This window comes from Nomia melanderi, chromosome 11, assembly GCF_051020985.1.
Source record: "Nomia melanderi isolate GNS246 chromosome 11, iyNomMela1, whole genome shotgun sequence".
NCBI classification, from domain to species: Eukaryota; Metazoa; Arthropoda; class Insecta; order Hymenoptera; family Halictidae; genus Nomia; species Nomia melanderi.
Window position 1 is genome coordinate 5,171,096 of NC_135009.1, and position 17,955 is coordinate 5,189,050.

A 17,955-nucleotide genomic window follows, 5' to 3' on the forward strand; every position below is an offset into this window, starting at 1 on the left:
TGCACCTCGCTTTTTTAATATTTCCGTGTGGACCGTAACGCGGAAAAGGACGCGAACGTAAAATATGTAGCACGCGACCGAAAACGAGCATCACGACCACGGGAATCATTCGCCATTGGTACACCGTCCGACCCGCCACTATTGAAATTGAGAACCGTGTACCTCTATGTAATAGTAGGAACGGGTCCCAACCCGAAGTGTTTCGCCGCGATCGTTTTTTCGTTTGTTCCGACGTGATCTGACGATGCAATGCGCGGTTTAAGCTCCCGAGAGCGCCGGGCCAACCGGGCAAATAAATTATTCGCCGACCACAGAGGAATACGAATGCCCTGGTCTGAGGTTACGACACATTTAGCCCATTCAACGAGATCGTAGACCACGAACGCCTTTATCTATTAGATTTACCGGAAAGTTCCGCACATTCTATTGCTCATGCTTAAATAGCACGGAAAGCAGCCAGTAAACGAGTACTTAATTACTCCGCATGTTTCTATCTATCATACACTTCGTAAAACTTATTAGGTTTCTGCTATCTCTTCATTAGAGTGGAAATGATGGATAGTAGCCTGTGAATAATGAGAAAGTACCACTCTCAGTTACATTATTTGTTTCATGAAGATACTAAATTAGATTGTGTCATTTTTGGTTTGATAGGAATTTCCAACTTGTGTTTACTAATTAAAAAGTTTGAAGTATTTCAGAATCTACTTTTTTAGTTCAACATAAATGATAATTAACTGATAGTAATTCAGAAATCTTATATTTTCGAACAGTAAGGTACTTTGGAATTTGTAAACCATTTGTTTTCGCCTGAGAGGCTCATCAGTCGAAGTACAATTTCATTAGCAATTGTAAAACCGTTCAGCGACAATTAATATTATACAAAACTGCTGTCTACAAAGACGGTGCTAAGTGCGACTTGAGAAATAGCGTTCGAAGAAAAAGAGCGGCGGTGTAATTGACGTGAAAGACCGTAAGAAAAACGAGTGGCCGCGCTGTCGTTGGCGGCGCGCGGTTATTTCTACGCGTAATTCATTAGATTTCTTTTAATTTCGCAGCTATCGCGGAAAAAGCCGAGCCACCAACATATCGTGGAGTAGAGAAAAAAACCATTCGTCTTCCTAACAGATTATCCGGATCATTGAATTGCTTCTTCTTCGAGGTCTGGCCAAATTTCCGAAAAATATCGGAGCGCCGTTTTACGATCCGTTGAACGTGAGCCAGTGCATCCGACTCGACTCGAAATTAATCGACCTCTTCACGGAAGAGGGTGTAATAATTCGTTCCGCTGTCGAAGAGAAGAACTTCTCCATTTGATCTACTACTTCCTATCTCCAATATTTTCAGCAGCCTAACCAAACCCTAAAGCATTTTCGCTGGGTTGATTTAGTTATGTATCATAATTTGTTTAATAATTAATACTACTAATTAATACTAATAATTACTAATTAATAATTAATTTGTTCGTTCATTTAGTTCTTAACAATTAGAAGGCTAAAAATAAATTACAGTATGCATCAGCATAATGCGTTTTGGAAACCTATTGTTAAGTAACTTCCATTTCAGATTTCATCATAAATTTTCATCGATTAATCATCATCGATTGATCAATCATCAGTTCTGTTTGAAAGTTTTCTACGAACGACACAGGACTCGAAGCATTTACAGAATTCCAATGTCGAGTAACATGAAAGCGAGGAGAACGAAAAGTCCACTGATCACGTTTGTTTCGATGCAACCAGTCGAGCAGATCTACTTAATGCGGCGGACAACGCCGCCCGTGAATCACTGTCCACGTGTTGCCAGTTGCTTTTTCGTTCGATTTTCCGTGGGCCCGTTATATCGCGAAGTCCAGCCTAACACACTAATCACGCACTGTTACGTGTCCCCCGTCTTCCAGCCTAGTAATAGACCAACCTAGAAACCGAATGCAAATTCGAGACCGGCTTGCGCGCACCGCGCCGCGCCGCGTCGCGCCATTTATCTCTCTACCTGCCCGGCCACGTTCACCTGAATTCCGGTCTGGCAATAACCATCGCCCGGTCGGAATAATAGAAAACGTTGCAATTCAGGTCGAGAACTGCTCGCCCGATCTGCTTCTAGTTTTGCACGCACCGCGAGTCCTCCGACAAAATGGAGTTCCCGACGTTCGCCAGGACCAGGCCACCCGACACGCAGATATCGAAATCGGTCGTTTCCGTGTTGATGGCCTTTAACTGGACCAAGGTGAGTATCATCCTACTAGTCTACTCGCGTCTTGATCTTTATCAAGTACTATTCGTATTCTGTTTAATACCATACATTATGATTTTGTTAGTGGTTAGGTTGAAAAGGATCAGTTTACTTTCAACATTTTGCAGAGGACCGATTTTTTAAAGCATTTAAAGTTTTTTGAAGAAAAAGCTAAATTATATATCGAACTGTTACATAGGAGAAGAACAAACTATATATAAGTTGTTTATTATTTGAATAATTATATTATTTGTTTATACTTTGTTAGTTGTATTAAAGTGAGGACAATTTAGGCGGCCATTTTTCGTATATATTTTATCTAGAAAACCAAATATTATTCTTTCTCTACCAAATGGTCAAATACTTATAAATGTTGGTTTGTATTCTAATGTATTGTTTCATTTTAAATTCTCGGTTCATCTTTCGTCTGTTGCATTATTGTACATTTCACATTAGATTAACTTCAGTCTCATCTTTCACGAACTATGTACCCACTTGTACCATTTACGTCCAATTATTGCATGACAGAAATAAGACAGTAACAATAAAGTAGTGAACTATCTACAAGTTAACTACTTGTAATAGCGTCCAGTGCTTCTGACATTGTATTCAATCTCCCAGGTGACGTTCATGTACATGAACTCAACCCTGTTCGAGTTCAACAAGATGTCCACGATCGCGAAGACGATATTGTCGTCGTTCGAGTCAGCCGGTGTCACCGTGAACTTCCTCCGTTGCTGGCAAGAACCTTACCACGTCACTCACATGACGAATCCTTTCCACGAGCACGTAACCGAGACGTATCAGGAAACTCGGAGTGAGTAGTGAAGCGAGTGCACATTCTCCCAAGTTTCGAACTTTTTACTGCCGCGGAAAAAAAGCAAAAAAGAAAGAAGGAAGATGCGCGCGAGATCTTTTCCCCGAATGAATCTCGGCGACCAGCTTTCTTTTTAATTTACGAGGATCGCGATAACGGTGAAACGATCTCAAGACAAGGAAGCACTTTTCCTCCCAATCACGTTTCACGGGCTGTTGAGTCGAAACAAGCTACCCGCATTTTAATTCTTCTCCCATTAGCTTGCGCACAGGCGATAACCCGCATATTACAATTACAGGAATCTGACGCGCGTCGAATAGATACCGGTCATAATTCGCCTCATTGGTTAACATCATCTATTTTTGTCTTATCGTCCCCCTAAAAATAGACTCCGTACACAAAACCCACTTTTGAGATAATTAGGAAACGGCGAAGGTTGTTGAACCACCATGACGAAACACAAGGGAACTGTGTGAAATTAACTGGAGCGAAATGTGTCCCGTTCTGTTGCAGTTTACGTGATTCTAGGCAATTATTATGAGCACATGGGTCTCTTGATGGCGCTGGACCAAAGGAAGCTCTTGGAAAAAGGTATAAATCTGCTGTAACATAATCAGGTACATATACTAGAGAGCAGTGTTACTATGTCGCTCCTTATATTGCCAGTTTCGATCGAATTCGATTCTTCCACCGCGATAGAAAAAATATACAAAGATACAATGTTACCTTTATAATTAAGTAAAATAAGTTCATAGATAGGAATATATTAATTTTCTTTTTTCTTTCGTTGCTATTTAATTTCCCTGTACATTTTTAAAACGAATAGTAGAGTTTTCATTGAAGTACAGTTCACAAAGAAAAAAAGTATTCTCCCGAATTGTCTCGTAGGGGAATACTGGGTGGTCGGCGTGGATATTGAACAATACGACGAGAAACGACCGGATAAGTATTTCCGAGGCCTATGGCAGACGAAAACGAACTCGTCCATTTTAAACGCTTATCGGAGCTACTTCAGCGTGGTAGCATCCGCACCGATATACTCGAAGAACTTCACAAGGATGGTTCACGCTTACCGGCAGAAACCACCTTTCAGCTTCAGCAACCCCTTGGCAACCGTAGGTGGTGTCGTTCAGGTGACTATTACAATCTCATAGTTAAAAGTCAAGCTAATTGATATGGTACACATTTTTATATATTGAACCATAGAAATTAGGATGAAATTTCCGTGAAAATTTCTGTATGCAATTAAAAGTTCTATTATTAAAAAAAAAATTTATCTATGAATTAACTTCTGTAATCGACAGCTTCGCACTTAAAAGAAGATCTCTCTTCAATATAATTAATAGAAAGAAATTCTGTAAATTAGAATCATAGAAAACTTTTATTCGAATTAACAGTTACATTGAAATCCTGTTTATTAACGTATAATCAAATTATTAGGTCATCCCATAAACAATGTTGTTTTTTAATACTAAAATCAAAAATTAACAAATTAACACTAACAATATTTTCGAAAAAGTTTTGCGGTCTTCCACGAAAATATTCATAAGAATCGACATTATTTATGGAATGCTCAGCGCATGTCACGTACTTTTTCGTGCGCACGATTGCAATATCGACGAAATGAGACTCCCCATCGATTTCCACAAGCGCAGAATTGTCGAGGAAACGTCCGTTTTTCTCGAAACGTTCGGAACTCTGATGCGAACAAGACCCGCGGGGGGAACCATCCATCCGTTTTCCGCTAGATCAAAATTTCCGCTCGATTTTCATTTCACTCTGGGAAAGGAAACGTTATCCCCGTGCCAATCTTTCCACCCCTAAAGTTTCAATCCGATCCGGGGGCGGACAGATCGCGATCAGAGCTCCAAGAGCCGAGGGACGCGAGGACGATAGTCAAGTTTCAAAAGTAAATCCCTTTGATTCTCTCTTTTTTTCCTTTCTTTTCGTGTTATAAGGCAGATCGTGCCGGAGACGGCGTATCTATACGACGCGGTGCATCTCTACGAGAGATCGTTGCTGAAAGCTCTGGACGAGAACCGTGACCCGCGGAACGGCAGAGAGATGGTGGCGACTCTTTACGGCGTTCATTATCGCAGCGCCATGGGGTACGTACCGGACGATGTCGCAGAAAGTTTACAAGTACGGTGCCGCGTCGGCTCTTTATCGGAATATTCCTGCGACATGGGATTCTTGTTACGGTCTCGACAAACCGTAGGAGAAACAGGAACGAACGGATCTGATCAATGCGGGGCATTGGCTGGGAAAAGCTTCAACACAAATCTCCTCGTGAAATCTTTTTATAGAATTGTGTTAATACTGTAGCTTAGGCATTTCGATAAACGCTTGATTGCACTGGTTCAATAACGTGAATGATGTGTTATTAACCCCTTGTCTTATAATTTCTTTCACAGCTACACTCGATAGAACTATTTTATTGCTTGTAATTCACCAGAGAAAGAAGAGAAATTCATACTCATTCTATGTCTACGTTTACTTTAGAGAACTACGATTGACAATTGAAAAATGATATTTCATTTAAATTCAAAGGAATTAGATGACATTATGATTTGTTAAATTCTGTTCGAAATCTTCGTTACGAGTCGCACACGATATTGTAGGGCAAGCGGTTAAAAAGTCACTTAGAAAATATATGAAGGTTGATTTGATACTTTATTTTTTTCATATCAAATTGTCAGATCTAGTAACGATACTTTAAGTGAAACATCAGATCACTTCGGAAGCTTTGATGTAGTGTTCTATACACTTTAGCAAAAATACAATATAAAAAGATTCACAAAAAAATCGAATATCGATGCGACACTAATGACCGAAAAAGAGGACGAACGCGTCGCAATTGTGGCCAAAGTGACGCAAGAGCCTTTAAAACGAGCGAACGATTACCATTTGCATGCGGCGACCGGGCACGGTTAGGTAGAAAAATCGGATCGCGTTGCGGATCGCGGGGATTATGGTAATGAGAGTCCGGTTACAAATTTATTCGGTTTAATTGTCCGGGTAAAATATCGTTCTATAAATTTCGCCCGTAAAACATTTACGATCGGTTCACGCGGAAATAATGAATATGAAAGGGACGATCGATGTATCCCGGTAACTTTGTAATCGTTCCCGCGATCAATGCCACCGGGGGGAATTCGTTGTATAATATTCTTTTCCTGTGTTCCGCGACGTCAATTATCCGTAACGGTGATCGGCCGCGGTAAATCGGGATGGGGGAGAGAGAAAGAGAGAGAGGGAGAGGGAGAGGGGGGCGAATAATAATAAAATGAACACGGCGAGAAGCAACGACTTCGACGCGTACCGCGGCGCAATTTACGACGACTTTAATGCCCGTACAGCACGCGTTACGAGATATATTGTTTCTCCAGGTACATGGTTTACATGGACGAAAACGGTGATGCGGAAGGCAATTACACTCTGATCGCGCTGGACAATCGGCCGACAAAAGGACACGGTTTATATCCTATAGCATACTTCGTCGGCAAAGAGAACGGCACGAACCTGCCGGTAAGACGTTTTACTCTCGCGCTTCCTCGGCGATACTGAATTTTCTCCCCCGTGTTCTAGATACTTCGATTAACAAGAGAGATCTCGTGGGTTGGCGATGGACCACCTATCGCGGAGCCTTATTGCGGCTACCACGGCGAAAAATGCACCTGTACGTATGAATGACCGTTTCGCCTTGATTTAGATCGCGTTGGATAGGTAAACTTGGGAGATTGCTTGATGGCTAGACTAAGGAATGCAGGTGTAATGGATTAGTTTTTGTTTGTATCCCATTTTCGATATTAATTTATTATTCATTAATTGGCTGTATGTGAACGATCAGAATTGTAAACAACAGTTAGCGAGAGACCTCTATTGCACCTGTGTCGTTCTGCTATACATCAAGTTATCTCCTAACGATATATTTCTTTTAAACGGTAAAAGGCTTCTTTTGAAAATTTGACTTTGTATGTTTCTGAAACTATATGGTATAGAAAAATCTTTAAAAATTTGTGAAAGGGGAGGTTTCAAGAAATTTAATATTTACAAATTGGTTGTATTTTTCATTTATTACGACTGATAGCGAAAAAAATGGTTTCTTAAAATTCTCTTCTAAGAAAGAATCAATCTCTCAGAGGGCTAAGCAGAATGCAAATGCTCAAGAATCATCTACATTGAATTCCCGCTCGTCGGCTTTCTCTCAGACGCAGCGCCTCTCAAAAATGCATTATAAAGTTGTCCGTGCGTGACCTTAAAGATCACCATATGTAAATCACTTAAAGGAGAAACTGGGAGGGCAGAGTACACCTTCCGCCCTTCTCGCGTTTACCATTTTCGTTTCCTTTAATTGAGATCGAATACGTATTTCGACCACGTAACCGCATCGCGATTATCGATTTACGCAACCGATTGCGGCCGATTTCGAGCGCGCGCAACGAGAACACCGGGGGTACAATTAAAAGAGAAGGGGACGAACATCTCTGACCTAAATCTCTTTTCCTCTCTCAAGATCACTCGGGGAGAGGTTGGACAATCGGATCGATCACGTGTGCTATTTCAAATTTATCATTTCCCCTTTTTTTAACCCTTAACGGACATATGTTGCTTCCCATGTAACATTGTGAATTTTTTGTAATGGCCATTCATCGGAGAATGTTTATAAGAAATATATTTTATGATTCTCCATCGCAATTGAAATAACGTTGAGATATTTCGAATTAACCCTTTACACCCTAAAGATATCTCACTAAAAATAATCAAAATTTTTTTATGAAACACCGACAATATTATCTATAACATAAACAGAAATCATACATAAATTGAAAAATACATCAATTAGGGGAAATAATTTTATTCTAATATTTCATGAATTAAAATATGCAAAATTTAATAATAAATATCTAATTTTATAATCTTGCTACCTCAAAATGTCAACTGAGAGTTGTCTCTCGAGTGCAAAGGGGTAATCATTCATTAGTGTATTACTAAAATGGTATAATCTTCATGTTCTTTTTATGCAGTAAAGTGTCTTCTTGTGACGAATAATATCACTACGACTCTTTTCACGGAGCAGCAAGTCATTCTCAACGCTACATAGGTTTACGGACATTTATTGTACAGTTTATTCTGTTGTTCCCAGAAAAATTGACGTTCGTTTATTTCGGTCTTGGGAATTACAAATTTAAAGACAGACATTTAGGGTACATATGTATGTAATTGCATCAATCAAAATCAACGTAAATATTTACCACATAATATTTATGAAATTTAATGTCAAATTGACGCGTTTCGTAAACCTAGTGTTAAAATGAATTGTTCTAAGTAAACAGCAAAATTGTTTGCGTCCCCGTCTTTAGCGCACACGGGAGAAATCGTCGGCGGGATCGCTGGTGGGTTCCTGCTAATCATTACCGCGGTGATCCTAGTGCTATACAGGAACTGGCGGTACGAACAGGAACTGGACTCCTTGCTTTGGAAAGTGAATTACAAAGATATTCAGATCAAGGAGCAGAAAGACGAGTCGGTAGTCAACGAGGCGCCTACCAAGTGCAATTCCAAGGTAAATGTTGGACGTCGTGCCCTGCAATCTTCCTACTTTTTGACCTTTTCCTCTTTCCCCTTCTCGAATTCTGTATTCCCCTTTTGTCGGAAACCACCCTCGTACGTGGCTTATACCATGGAACTTTCCGAGGAAGCTTCGCTCCCGGAGATTTCCCTATCAAAATGTAAACGGTACGTCCCTGATTTTCTCTACGTTGGAATCAATTTCCTGTCCACCACCCCCACGCCTCCTGAAACTAATCAACTCGACCGGAGAATGAAATGGAATCTTGCGACATTATTTCGTGTAAATAAGCTTTCTGTGAATGCCGAAATGTTTGGATATTCTAACATCTGACGTTTTCCTCTTTAAATATTCCGTTATTCAAATCGAATGTATTCCGGTAATAGATGGCTCAATCGATAGAAGTCTGAATACGATATAATGGGAAATTCTGTGAAGGACGTCAAACAGAGAATCTTTACTAAGCATTAAACATTAATTTTCCATAATCTTTTGAAGGATGAAAGCCTAATCGATCATTTGAAAAAAAAGCGAGATCAAAGTGTTGCAACTAATAGAGTTAGCATTTCCTACAGGTATCCCATTATTTAACCATTAGTTTTATTCTATTTTATTCTATTACATTTTTTATAAATTCTTTTTTCGCGAAATCATCACAAGATTGTTGTGCAATACAATTCCGTTTTCCGAACACATCTGTCTTCACATTCATTCATATACGAAAGACGTTGCTACGTATCATGAAAGTATTAACAAAGTTCGTGGAAAATAAGGCAGGGAAGGAAGCCGATATAAGATTCTCCGGGCAGCCGACGTCTCAGCCCATCGTGAGAACCAGCCAGGTCTCGCTGAGCTCTAATCCGGACGCCGACTTCCGATATTCCATGATTTACACGCAAATAGGCGTCTATAAGGGTCGGATATTCGCGGTGAAGAAAGTTCGGAAGAAATCGATCGAAATTACGCGGGAAATGAAGAAGGAGCTGAAAGTGGTAAGTGCGCGTGAGTCGCGTCCGCGGAGTTTTTGCGATCCAGAGATATGCAAATTGAAGGAACCGTTGTCTTCAGATGCGTGATTTACGGCACGATAACTTAAACGCTTTCATCGGTGCGTGCACCGATCCGCCGAACATCTGCATCGTCGTCGAGTATTGTGCACGCGGCAGTCTGAAGGTAATCGTCCGCGGAGGTAGCCGGTAATTAAGTAAACAAAAATTCATCGTGTCCTGTAATTTTCTACCTGTTCTCTTCTTTTTCTCACGCAGGATATCTTGGAAAATGAGGACATGAAGCTGGATAATATGTTCATGGCATCACTGGTCGGCGACATCATCAGAGTAAGTGTTATCGACAAACTTTGGAATATTGCCTTCCATGTTCCTTTAATAAATTAATTGCACGCCTCAAGATTGCTGTGCTACATATTTACGAATACTTAATCAGAGAGGTATACAATGAATATTAATTACAAAGTACGAACAAGAAGTTCTCTGAGCCGAAGGATGTTAAAACAATTTAAGCAAAACATGTAAAATTTGGCGGAAGAACCATAGAACACGTTATACTGAGATTTTCTCCGTACTTTTATACAGCTTGGAAAATATACGACATAGGTGGTCCGCTATTTTATTACAGACCCACATCTTCTTAAATAGCCTATAACTGGAAGCTATCTACAATCACATAACGAGCACGATAAATCTCTCCACGATTCTCTTATCCTCTAAGTTTTGTCAACTGTTCTAACAACAGGCTTCCTTTACATTTGTTTTCGTTCCCATGAAAATTATCGGATCCGGAAATTTGATTCCTCCTATATAACAAGACTGTTACCAGACAAGCACCGGTCACTGAACCATACCGGAGCCTGTCCTTTCTAGACGAATCGAATTTACTCGGATAACAGCTCGTTCGTAAAAAGTTGACGAAGAACTTACTCGATGATAAGTTCGAAAGTTTTCCCGGTTTACGAGTTCTATCCGTCTAGCAGAATTTCACCGGTTATTCTTCCGACCGCTGACGAATTCCATTGAACCGGGCCGACGCGGCGCGACGTTGATTGAAAGCGACGCTCCCGGGGCCGGCTCAGAATCAGCGGGCGAGTTCACGTACCCGCGATTTTCCAGGGTATGATCTATCTGCACGAGTCTGTCATAAAATATCACGGCTCGCTGAATACGTCGAACTGCCTGGTGGATTCCCGATGGGTCGTAAAGCTGGCGGATTTCGGGCTGCACGAGTTCAAGAAGGATGCGGAGTGCGAGCCTTGCGACGTCATGAAGAAGTATCACGGTATACCTAGCCGCGAATATTTTATATTGGATAGACGACCGAGTACTTAACGATTTATCGTTGCCAATTTCGCGAACAGGTCTCCTGTACCGAGCCCCGGAGTTGCTGCGATCCACCAGGACCCAAGAGCCGACCGCCCGAGATTACCAAAGGGGCGACGTTTATTCGTTCGCGATCGTTTTGTACGAGCTACAAGGACGACATGGTCCTTTCGGGATCACGGAGCACTCCGATTCGGAGATTCTGAAGAAAGTAATCGCGAGGGAGCACAGTGCCGAGCCGTTCAGGTATTACGACGAAAAGTTTCGATCCCCCGTAGATTGAAGGCGCCCGAGTTTTCACGCGGTTCCGTTTCCACCCTGTCAGCTACACTGTTTTCCTTCAATTATCTCAGACCTCCGTTGGATCAACTCGAGAACTGTTTCCATTTCGTTCAGGATTGTTTGGTCGAGTGCTGGGCAGAGGACCCCGAGGCACGCCCCGACTTCAAGATTATCAGGAATAAGCTGAGGCCGTTGAGAAAAGGAATGTGAGTCGATTTTGTCCCCTGATTTTTAAAATTGAGACTGGGGGTTTTCTAGAACCTGGGACGTTGACGAATTTAGCTTTTGTCGTGAGTCCTCGGTTTCGTTTCACGATTTTTTTTGTTTAAACCTTGAAGATGTTAGGATTGTATCACTTTATGACTATTACTTTTTCTTCCTTTGTGGTGTGAGATATTATTTTTGAAATTTAATAAAACTTGAAACCGTTAAAATTTAAGATATTAGTTATTATTAATCAATGTTAATTTTCTTTGCGTTCTGTATTCTCAAATTTCACTTTAGCTATTTTATTAATTAAGAAAATTAAAGCGTGATTGAAGTTTGGGAGATTGAAAATTAATTTTTGCATGTGTTTTCAGGAAGCCAAACATATTCGATAACATGATGGCCATGATGGAGAAATACGCGAATAATCTGGAAGCATTGGTGGACGAACGAACGGATCAACTGACAGAGGAGAAGAAGAAAACAGGTCGCTAATGTTCAATAGTTTTCATTCGATTTGCTCAAGCTTCTTATCCACCACTTTCCGATTGTGTAATTTTAAGTTTTCCCTTTCAGACGCTTTACTCTACGAAATGCTACCCCGCTACGTCGCCGAACAATTGAAACGGGGACACAAAGTCGAAGCGGAGAGCTTCGATTCCGTTACCATCTATTTCAGCGACATTGTTGGGTTCACTGCTATGAGTGCCGAGAGCACTCCTTTACAAGTAAGAACAAGGAATCTGAAACACATTTCTTAGCTTAATTTGAAAAGCTCCGCATTGCAAAGAATTAAAAATATCTTATTTCTATCGTCTAAAATATATTATAAAAATTATTCGTCACTTATAACTTCATAAATCATTTCCACTTTAGCAAAGTTTTTAGTTTCCAAATACAGTATTCCGCATAGATGACTATGCACGCAATTTTATATAAACCTCTTACTCATAAAGCACAATTTCTATGTTTAAATAAAAAAAGTTTCTATATTTAAATCTAAAATTCTCTCGTTTTCAGGTAGTGGATTTTCTAAACGACTTGTACACCTGTTTCGACTCCACGATAGAGAACTATGACGTATACAAAGTGGAAACAATAGGGGACGCGTACATGGTGGTGAGCGTTTAAAAGTTCAGCGTAATCGTAAAACGAATAGAGTCCGGTGCAGTGTAACATAAACTGGCCGACACGATAAATCACTTGTTTCTTAATAGGTAAGTGGCCTGCCGATACGGAACGGAATTCAGCACGCAGGAGAAATTGCCAGCATGTCCTTGTGCCTCCTAGACGCCATTAAACAGTTCACCATTCGGCACAGGCCCCTTGATAAACTGCAACTACGGATCGGTATACACTCCGGTGAGTAGGTACAGGGAAACTAGCGATGCGATTTACGGTTCGTTAGAACGGAATTGACACGCTTTTACTTCCACTACAGGACCGGTGTGCGCCGGTGTTGTCGGCCTAAAAATGCCACGTTATTGTCTATTCGGCGACACCGTGAATACTGCCAGCCGCATGGAGTCTACGGGATCGCGTAAGTTCTTAGATACAGTGAACTGTTTTTGACGAACAAAAAACAAATATACTTTGATGTAGATTATTCTAATCAACCTAGAATTTTTATTTTCAATATCGACAGTATATAATAGTTACAAGAGAATATAATAGTATATAATAGTGTATAACTTTTTGATCATCTTCATAAACTGAAAACGTAAGCTATATAAGCACAACGTACTTATGCAGATGTACATGCAACCATAGACTTATCTAAAAGATCTCCTGTGCACCGCAATCAACTTGAAAACTGTGTGCACCATAAACGCATATAATTTTCAATCTAATTACAAACGTCAGCGTATTTCGCTTGCCTTGTTTTCAAAAATAGTCCACAAAATTTTCCATTAACCCAAACGTTAAGCACCCTCCACAAAATAACCAAAATTTCTTTTTCTTTCAGCGCTAAAAATACATTGCAGCTACGAGACAAAGAATCTCCTAGACCAGCTCGGCGGGTTCAGCGTAGTAGAAAGGGGTCTGGTCTCCATGAAAGGTAAAGGCGAGCGATTGACCTACTGGCTGATCGGCGAGGACCCAGCCCTCAGGGAGGAACGGAACGTGGAGAGGGAGAACCGTCGTAGCGGTTGCAGCAAGAAGAACAGTACAACGAACCCATTGATACCCAGAAGCTCTCTGAAGAATAAATCTCTAGCGAGGTCCACGTTCGTCAGGTGTTCCAGTGAATCGCCGAAACGTCTTCGTTTCGCGAGTTCCGATCAGCTGGACCAGAAATGCTCACGAACGAACAGCCAACTGGAATCTATCGTCGACAACAGCCCCTGCAAGCCAAACGTTTCCTGCGCGATGAGGTCATCCTGCGTGGAAAGCTGGAGATCGTCCAGCAACTCCTGTCCCTGCGTGGAGAAGCTCTGCGACCAGGACGCGCAGTTGTATGCGAAAGAAACGCGCCGCGCTCAAGCGGAAGCGCGGAACGCCCGCCATAATTGGACGATCGGTAGCGAGTGTTATTTCCCGCGAAGCAGCGGCGGCGGTAGCGGCGTCGGTTTGATGAATTTCCGGCTGGGTTCTCCGGGGATCGCGCAGACGACTTGCAGATCCGCGCCCAGCAGTCCGCGGCACAGCACGCTGATCTTAAACTGCCAGAAAAGAGAGGCGCAGTCAAACGAGGAGATCGACGGATGGGACGCTGCCGCGCCGCTCATCTGCTACCCGGGAGGAAGATTCGATTAGAGGGTGACCAAGGCGTGGACGTCGGTCACTGACTCTGCCAGTCTATCCGTGATGATGGCTTCCGGTCCGTAGACCAGTCTCAATGGTGGCCAGGAGCGAACGACGCATGAAGGATCATTCGTTGATTTTGAATGCCGACATTGATTTTCTTGTGACCTGGGAGTGAGCAAAGTGCTAGAAAGCGAACTTAGTGAACGTAGTGACAAAGAAAACCATTTCTGCGATGTATGACAAGAATGCTCGTCCCTGCGAATGTTCTGTTCCCGCCACGACCGGTGCGCCTTTGAACCCCACGGAAGAGGTAGGACACACGACTTGATAAGAATAATTTTATCCGATTAACCGTACACACACATAGCTGCGTGCTCTTGGAACTAGGTCAAGTTCAGCGTGCACCTTCCTCACCACAGTGGAAACGTTCCGTTTCCAGCGAAGGTTTTATTTCCATGATCGGATCGATCGACTCGACAATCACGTTTCGCCGCTTTTTGATCCGGCCCGTTCCTATCGGAACGATCAAACCGGGCGACAGTCGACCGAGGTTGGTTGGTCTATGACCATCGTCGACAGGCGTTTACAAAATTTTTTTTCTTTTCCCCGCCCTTCCCACTGACCGCTCCCACGAAGTACCACGATCAATACATGTACCAAAGCCAGACCGTACGTACAAATCGAAGATACCTAAACGACAGATGTGTATTTATACATTATTTATAGCGTACCGCCTAGCGTAACTCGCAACCGCGAGTAACGGTATAATTCCACGCATTAGCTTAGACAATCAAGAAGGCTCGTGCTTTTTATTCTACGTAACCGTGCCGTCTCTCTCTCTCTCTCTAGTCAATTTATCGTTTAATTTAACGCGCGGTATCGGCCGGGCCGATCGCGGACGGATTTCGAACGATAAAACACGTTTTCCCTTGTTTGGGCCAGCCGGAGCCCCCGGGATCCCTCGGTGTCCCACTGATCTAGTATTAAACAGCATTATCTACTGCCCGACACGTAGTACTTAAGCCGATTATTTATAGATTAATATATAATATGGAATAGCCTAACGATCCGAAGTTTCGGAAATGTACCTACGACGATATGTTGTATCCTACTTAAACAATCGATCTGTCGTAACCCAATTATGTGTAAATTTATTACTTCTACTTGAAATAAAGAGGTTCATTAATAAAAAGAGGAATCGTACGTATCGTTAACCCTATATCGCAGCTGCATCAGGGAATCTTGTGAACGAAACACTTGCTTGATTCGGGCGATGTCGGTCATTCGATAACTGATTTCTCAACCCTGACGCAATAAAGAATTTTTTTCCTAATTTACTACTTCTATTTGGAAGGAAGAGGTTCGTTAATGAAAGAGGAATTAAATGTATCGTTAACCTTTCCGTAGCTTGGCAACTCTTGCAAACCTCACGCGCATTTGATTCGAAAACGTGTCGTGAATGGGAACATTGTTTCTCAACCCTGACTCGATAACAGATTTTTATTTCAATTTATTACTTCTTTGTGAAAGGAAAAGCTTTATTAACGGAATACGATCAAAAGAATCGTTAATCCTTTCACAGCACAATTAGAGAGATACCCTTACAAATCGAACGCACATTTAATTCGGGCAAGGTTACGTATTGAAATTTAACCTGTCTGTTGCAACGGAATAGCTAATTTTGATCTTAACTACGCATTGTCCGGAACGGTATCTCGTTTCTTGTCGTTTATAATTGCGCTATGTAAAAGGGTGGATAGATTATGAAACCAATAATGCTTACGATTGTACGGGTACGATCACGAAACGCGAAACAGCGATCGAGAAACTCTTTTTTCAGTTAAAATATCTTGTGCGAGGCATGAAGGTCCACGATAATTTCACGGTATTGACGGATCTCGTTCACGCACGCGGGTGCAATGGCTTCGAGCTGCTGGCCAGGGAACACACGAGTGCAACGCGTGATGGAACGGCGGCGATAACGCACCGAGATCCATTAAATTATTAACATCCGAAGAAATTAATTGTAAACGGCGATTGCACGCGTCGCGTCGCCGGTATTATCTCTCACGTGTTAGGCTGCGTTTACATCGCGGTCCCGATATTAACGAAAAAGGCGTCGATTACATCGTCGATAGAAGCTGTTAGAGATAGCTTTTTTCGGTGCTGTTATTGTGGTGCTGCGATAATCGCGTGGTTTCGGTTGTTCGGTTCATATAGCAGGTATAATGAACAACTCGTTTATTTTTCTACGGCAATTACTAAACCGACTAGAGGAGAGAAATAGAATGCATCAACGATTGAATCGATTTAGTCGTTTTATTCTGCTTCAGCGTAAAGGTTTACGTAGTAAAAGAATGAGAGGTTCTACGCTCCGCTCTCATCGATATTCTTATCGAGCAGCTGCAATGTAAACGCAGCTTTAGGCACACGGCTGTGACCCTCGACTCGAGCGGCCGATCGTCGTGAAAAATTGGAAAGTATCGATCAAAGTCGACCGCGGTGAACCCGGGAACGCGTGGCTCGACTCCCCCTGGGAAATCTGAACGGGGAGCTCTTTGGACCCACTAATTGTTAATTATAAAAACGCTTTGCTACAGATTACAGAGAGAAAATATTTATAGAAGAAATTTATAAAAATTTATTTCATTAACGATTCTATCTGTTATGGGTTTATTCACTGTTTAACCAAATGAATTATTTTTTATATTTTTTAATTTTGCATGTGCTAGAAAGGCGTAAAGATCTTCTAATAGCTTCCCTTTGAACTGAAATTTATTAGATACAAAAATATTACTTATTCTAAACAAGTTAACTTAACAACTCTGTTACATCTGGAATGCGTGTTTTGTATACAAATTGGTCAGTCTCTTGCGCTTTTCAAAGTTTCATATCTAGTTACGAAAAATTGTGTCACAAAACACTTTATCGAGAAAAAGTTGACAGCACCGAAGTATCGCGGCATTTACGCCGAAGACAGTCCAGTTGCGGTATGTAAGGGGCACATGTCAACGACAGGCACATAATTAACGGTACTTTTTCAAATGTTCCTTATCATTTGCATTAAGAATCAGCCATCAGAAAGTTCAATGTCAAAGCGGACATGTTGGAGCGGAGCGTTCGCTTTTGTTTTAACATGCATACCGATCGCGATTCCGCTTCCTATTCCGATGCCTAACGGTGCTGTTACGTTTATTTATAATAGACCGACGTGCTCGGCGATCACGAAAAGTATAACTAAATCCGTTACCCGCCACGGCGGCGAGTTTAAACTGTTCGTCGCTTTAATTCGCACGTCTCGTTACGTGCGTCTCCTTCGTGTATGCACGTGATCGCAGCGCGAGCGGTGCGAAGCTCTAGCTCCGGCGCGAAAGAGTCGTGCAAATACGAGAATAACTTCTGAATTTATTGCGCAATTCACTGTTGGGAGTCTTTTGCAAACCGCGCGGTGGCAAACGAACGTTGAAGCCGCGTGTCGCTGGGAAATTATGCAACGAGAAAATTATGCGTCGAGCTGCGCGACAGTTCTATCCGATCCAATTAAATCTAACGAAATCGAAACACTGACAGCTCGCTGTAATTCCATTTTCTTTTCTCTGATATCATTTGTATAATATAACCGACACGTTCGATCAGAGAAGACGGTAAAAAGATTTTAACAGAAGACTGCCGCTCGGTCAGCAGAGAAAAACCGAACACCCTGTATAACGAGGCGACTCTTATGTACAGAATGGGGTACCATCTTATTTACGGTGAAGTGGTTG

General features: G+C 41.8%; 1 protein-coding gene and 1 long non-coding RNA gene across 4 annotated transcripts in view; one reads left to right on the forward strand and one right to left on the reverse strand.

Moving 5' to 3' along the window:
- The window catches only part of LOC143175089 (uncharacterized), a 199,028-nt gene that overhangs the window by 176,721 nt on the left and 4,352 nt on the right, over positions 1-17,955 (reverse strand). The window lies entirely within an intron of this gene.
- LOC116435194 (guanylate cyclase 32E) overlaps positions 1-17,955 on the forward strand; it is a 58,703-nt gene that overhangs the window by 15,000 nt on the left and 25,748 nt on the right. The window contains exons 4-23 of one of the 3 annotated variants that reach the window (XR_012999722.1): positions 2,104-2,226; positions 2,854-3,049; positions 3,563-3,640; positions 3,938-4,182; positions 5,012-5,157; positions 6,439-6,577; positions 6,638-6,728; positions 8,413-8,615; positions 9,395-9,613; positions 9,690-9,794; positions 9,887-9,958; positions 10,748-10,913; positions 10,993-11,200; positions 11,308-11,442; positions 11,818-11,930; positions 12,020-12,171; positions 12,464-12,562; positions 12,661-12,805; positions 12,885-12,983; positions 13,410-14,501. Coding sequence is in view for 2 of the 3 variants with exons in the window: in XM_031994512.2 (XP_031850372.2) it covers positions 2,104-2,226; positions 2,854-3,049; positions 3,563-3,640; positions 3,938-4,182; positions 5,012-5,157; positions 6,439-6,577; positions 6,638-6,728; positions 8,413-8,615; positions 9,395-9,613; positions 9,690-9,794; positions 9,887-9,958; positions 10,748-10,913; positions 10,993-11,200; positions 11,308-11,442; positions 11,818-11,930; positions 12,020-12,171; positions 12,464-12,562; positions 12,661-12,805; positions 12,885-12,983; positions 13,410-14,200 (3,525 nt within the window). In the remaining variant the exon portion in view is untranslated. Of the gene's footprint in view, positions 1-2,072; positions 2,227-2,853; positions 3,050-3,562; positions 3,641-3,937; positions 4,183-5,011; positions 5,158-6,438; positions 6,578-6,637; positions 6,729-8,412; positions 8,616-9,394; positions 9,614-9,689; positions 9,795-9,886; positions 9,959-10,747; positions 10,914-10,992; positions 11,201-11,307; positions 11,443-11,817; positions 11,931-12,019; positions 12,172-12,463; positions 12,563-12,660; positions 12,806-12,884; positions 12,984-13,409; positions 15,824-17,955 lie in introns of those variants that run through there. The other 2 variants (XM_031994512.2, XM_076372185.1) reach the window with 2 other exon arrangements.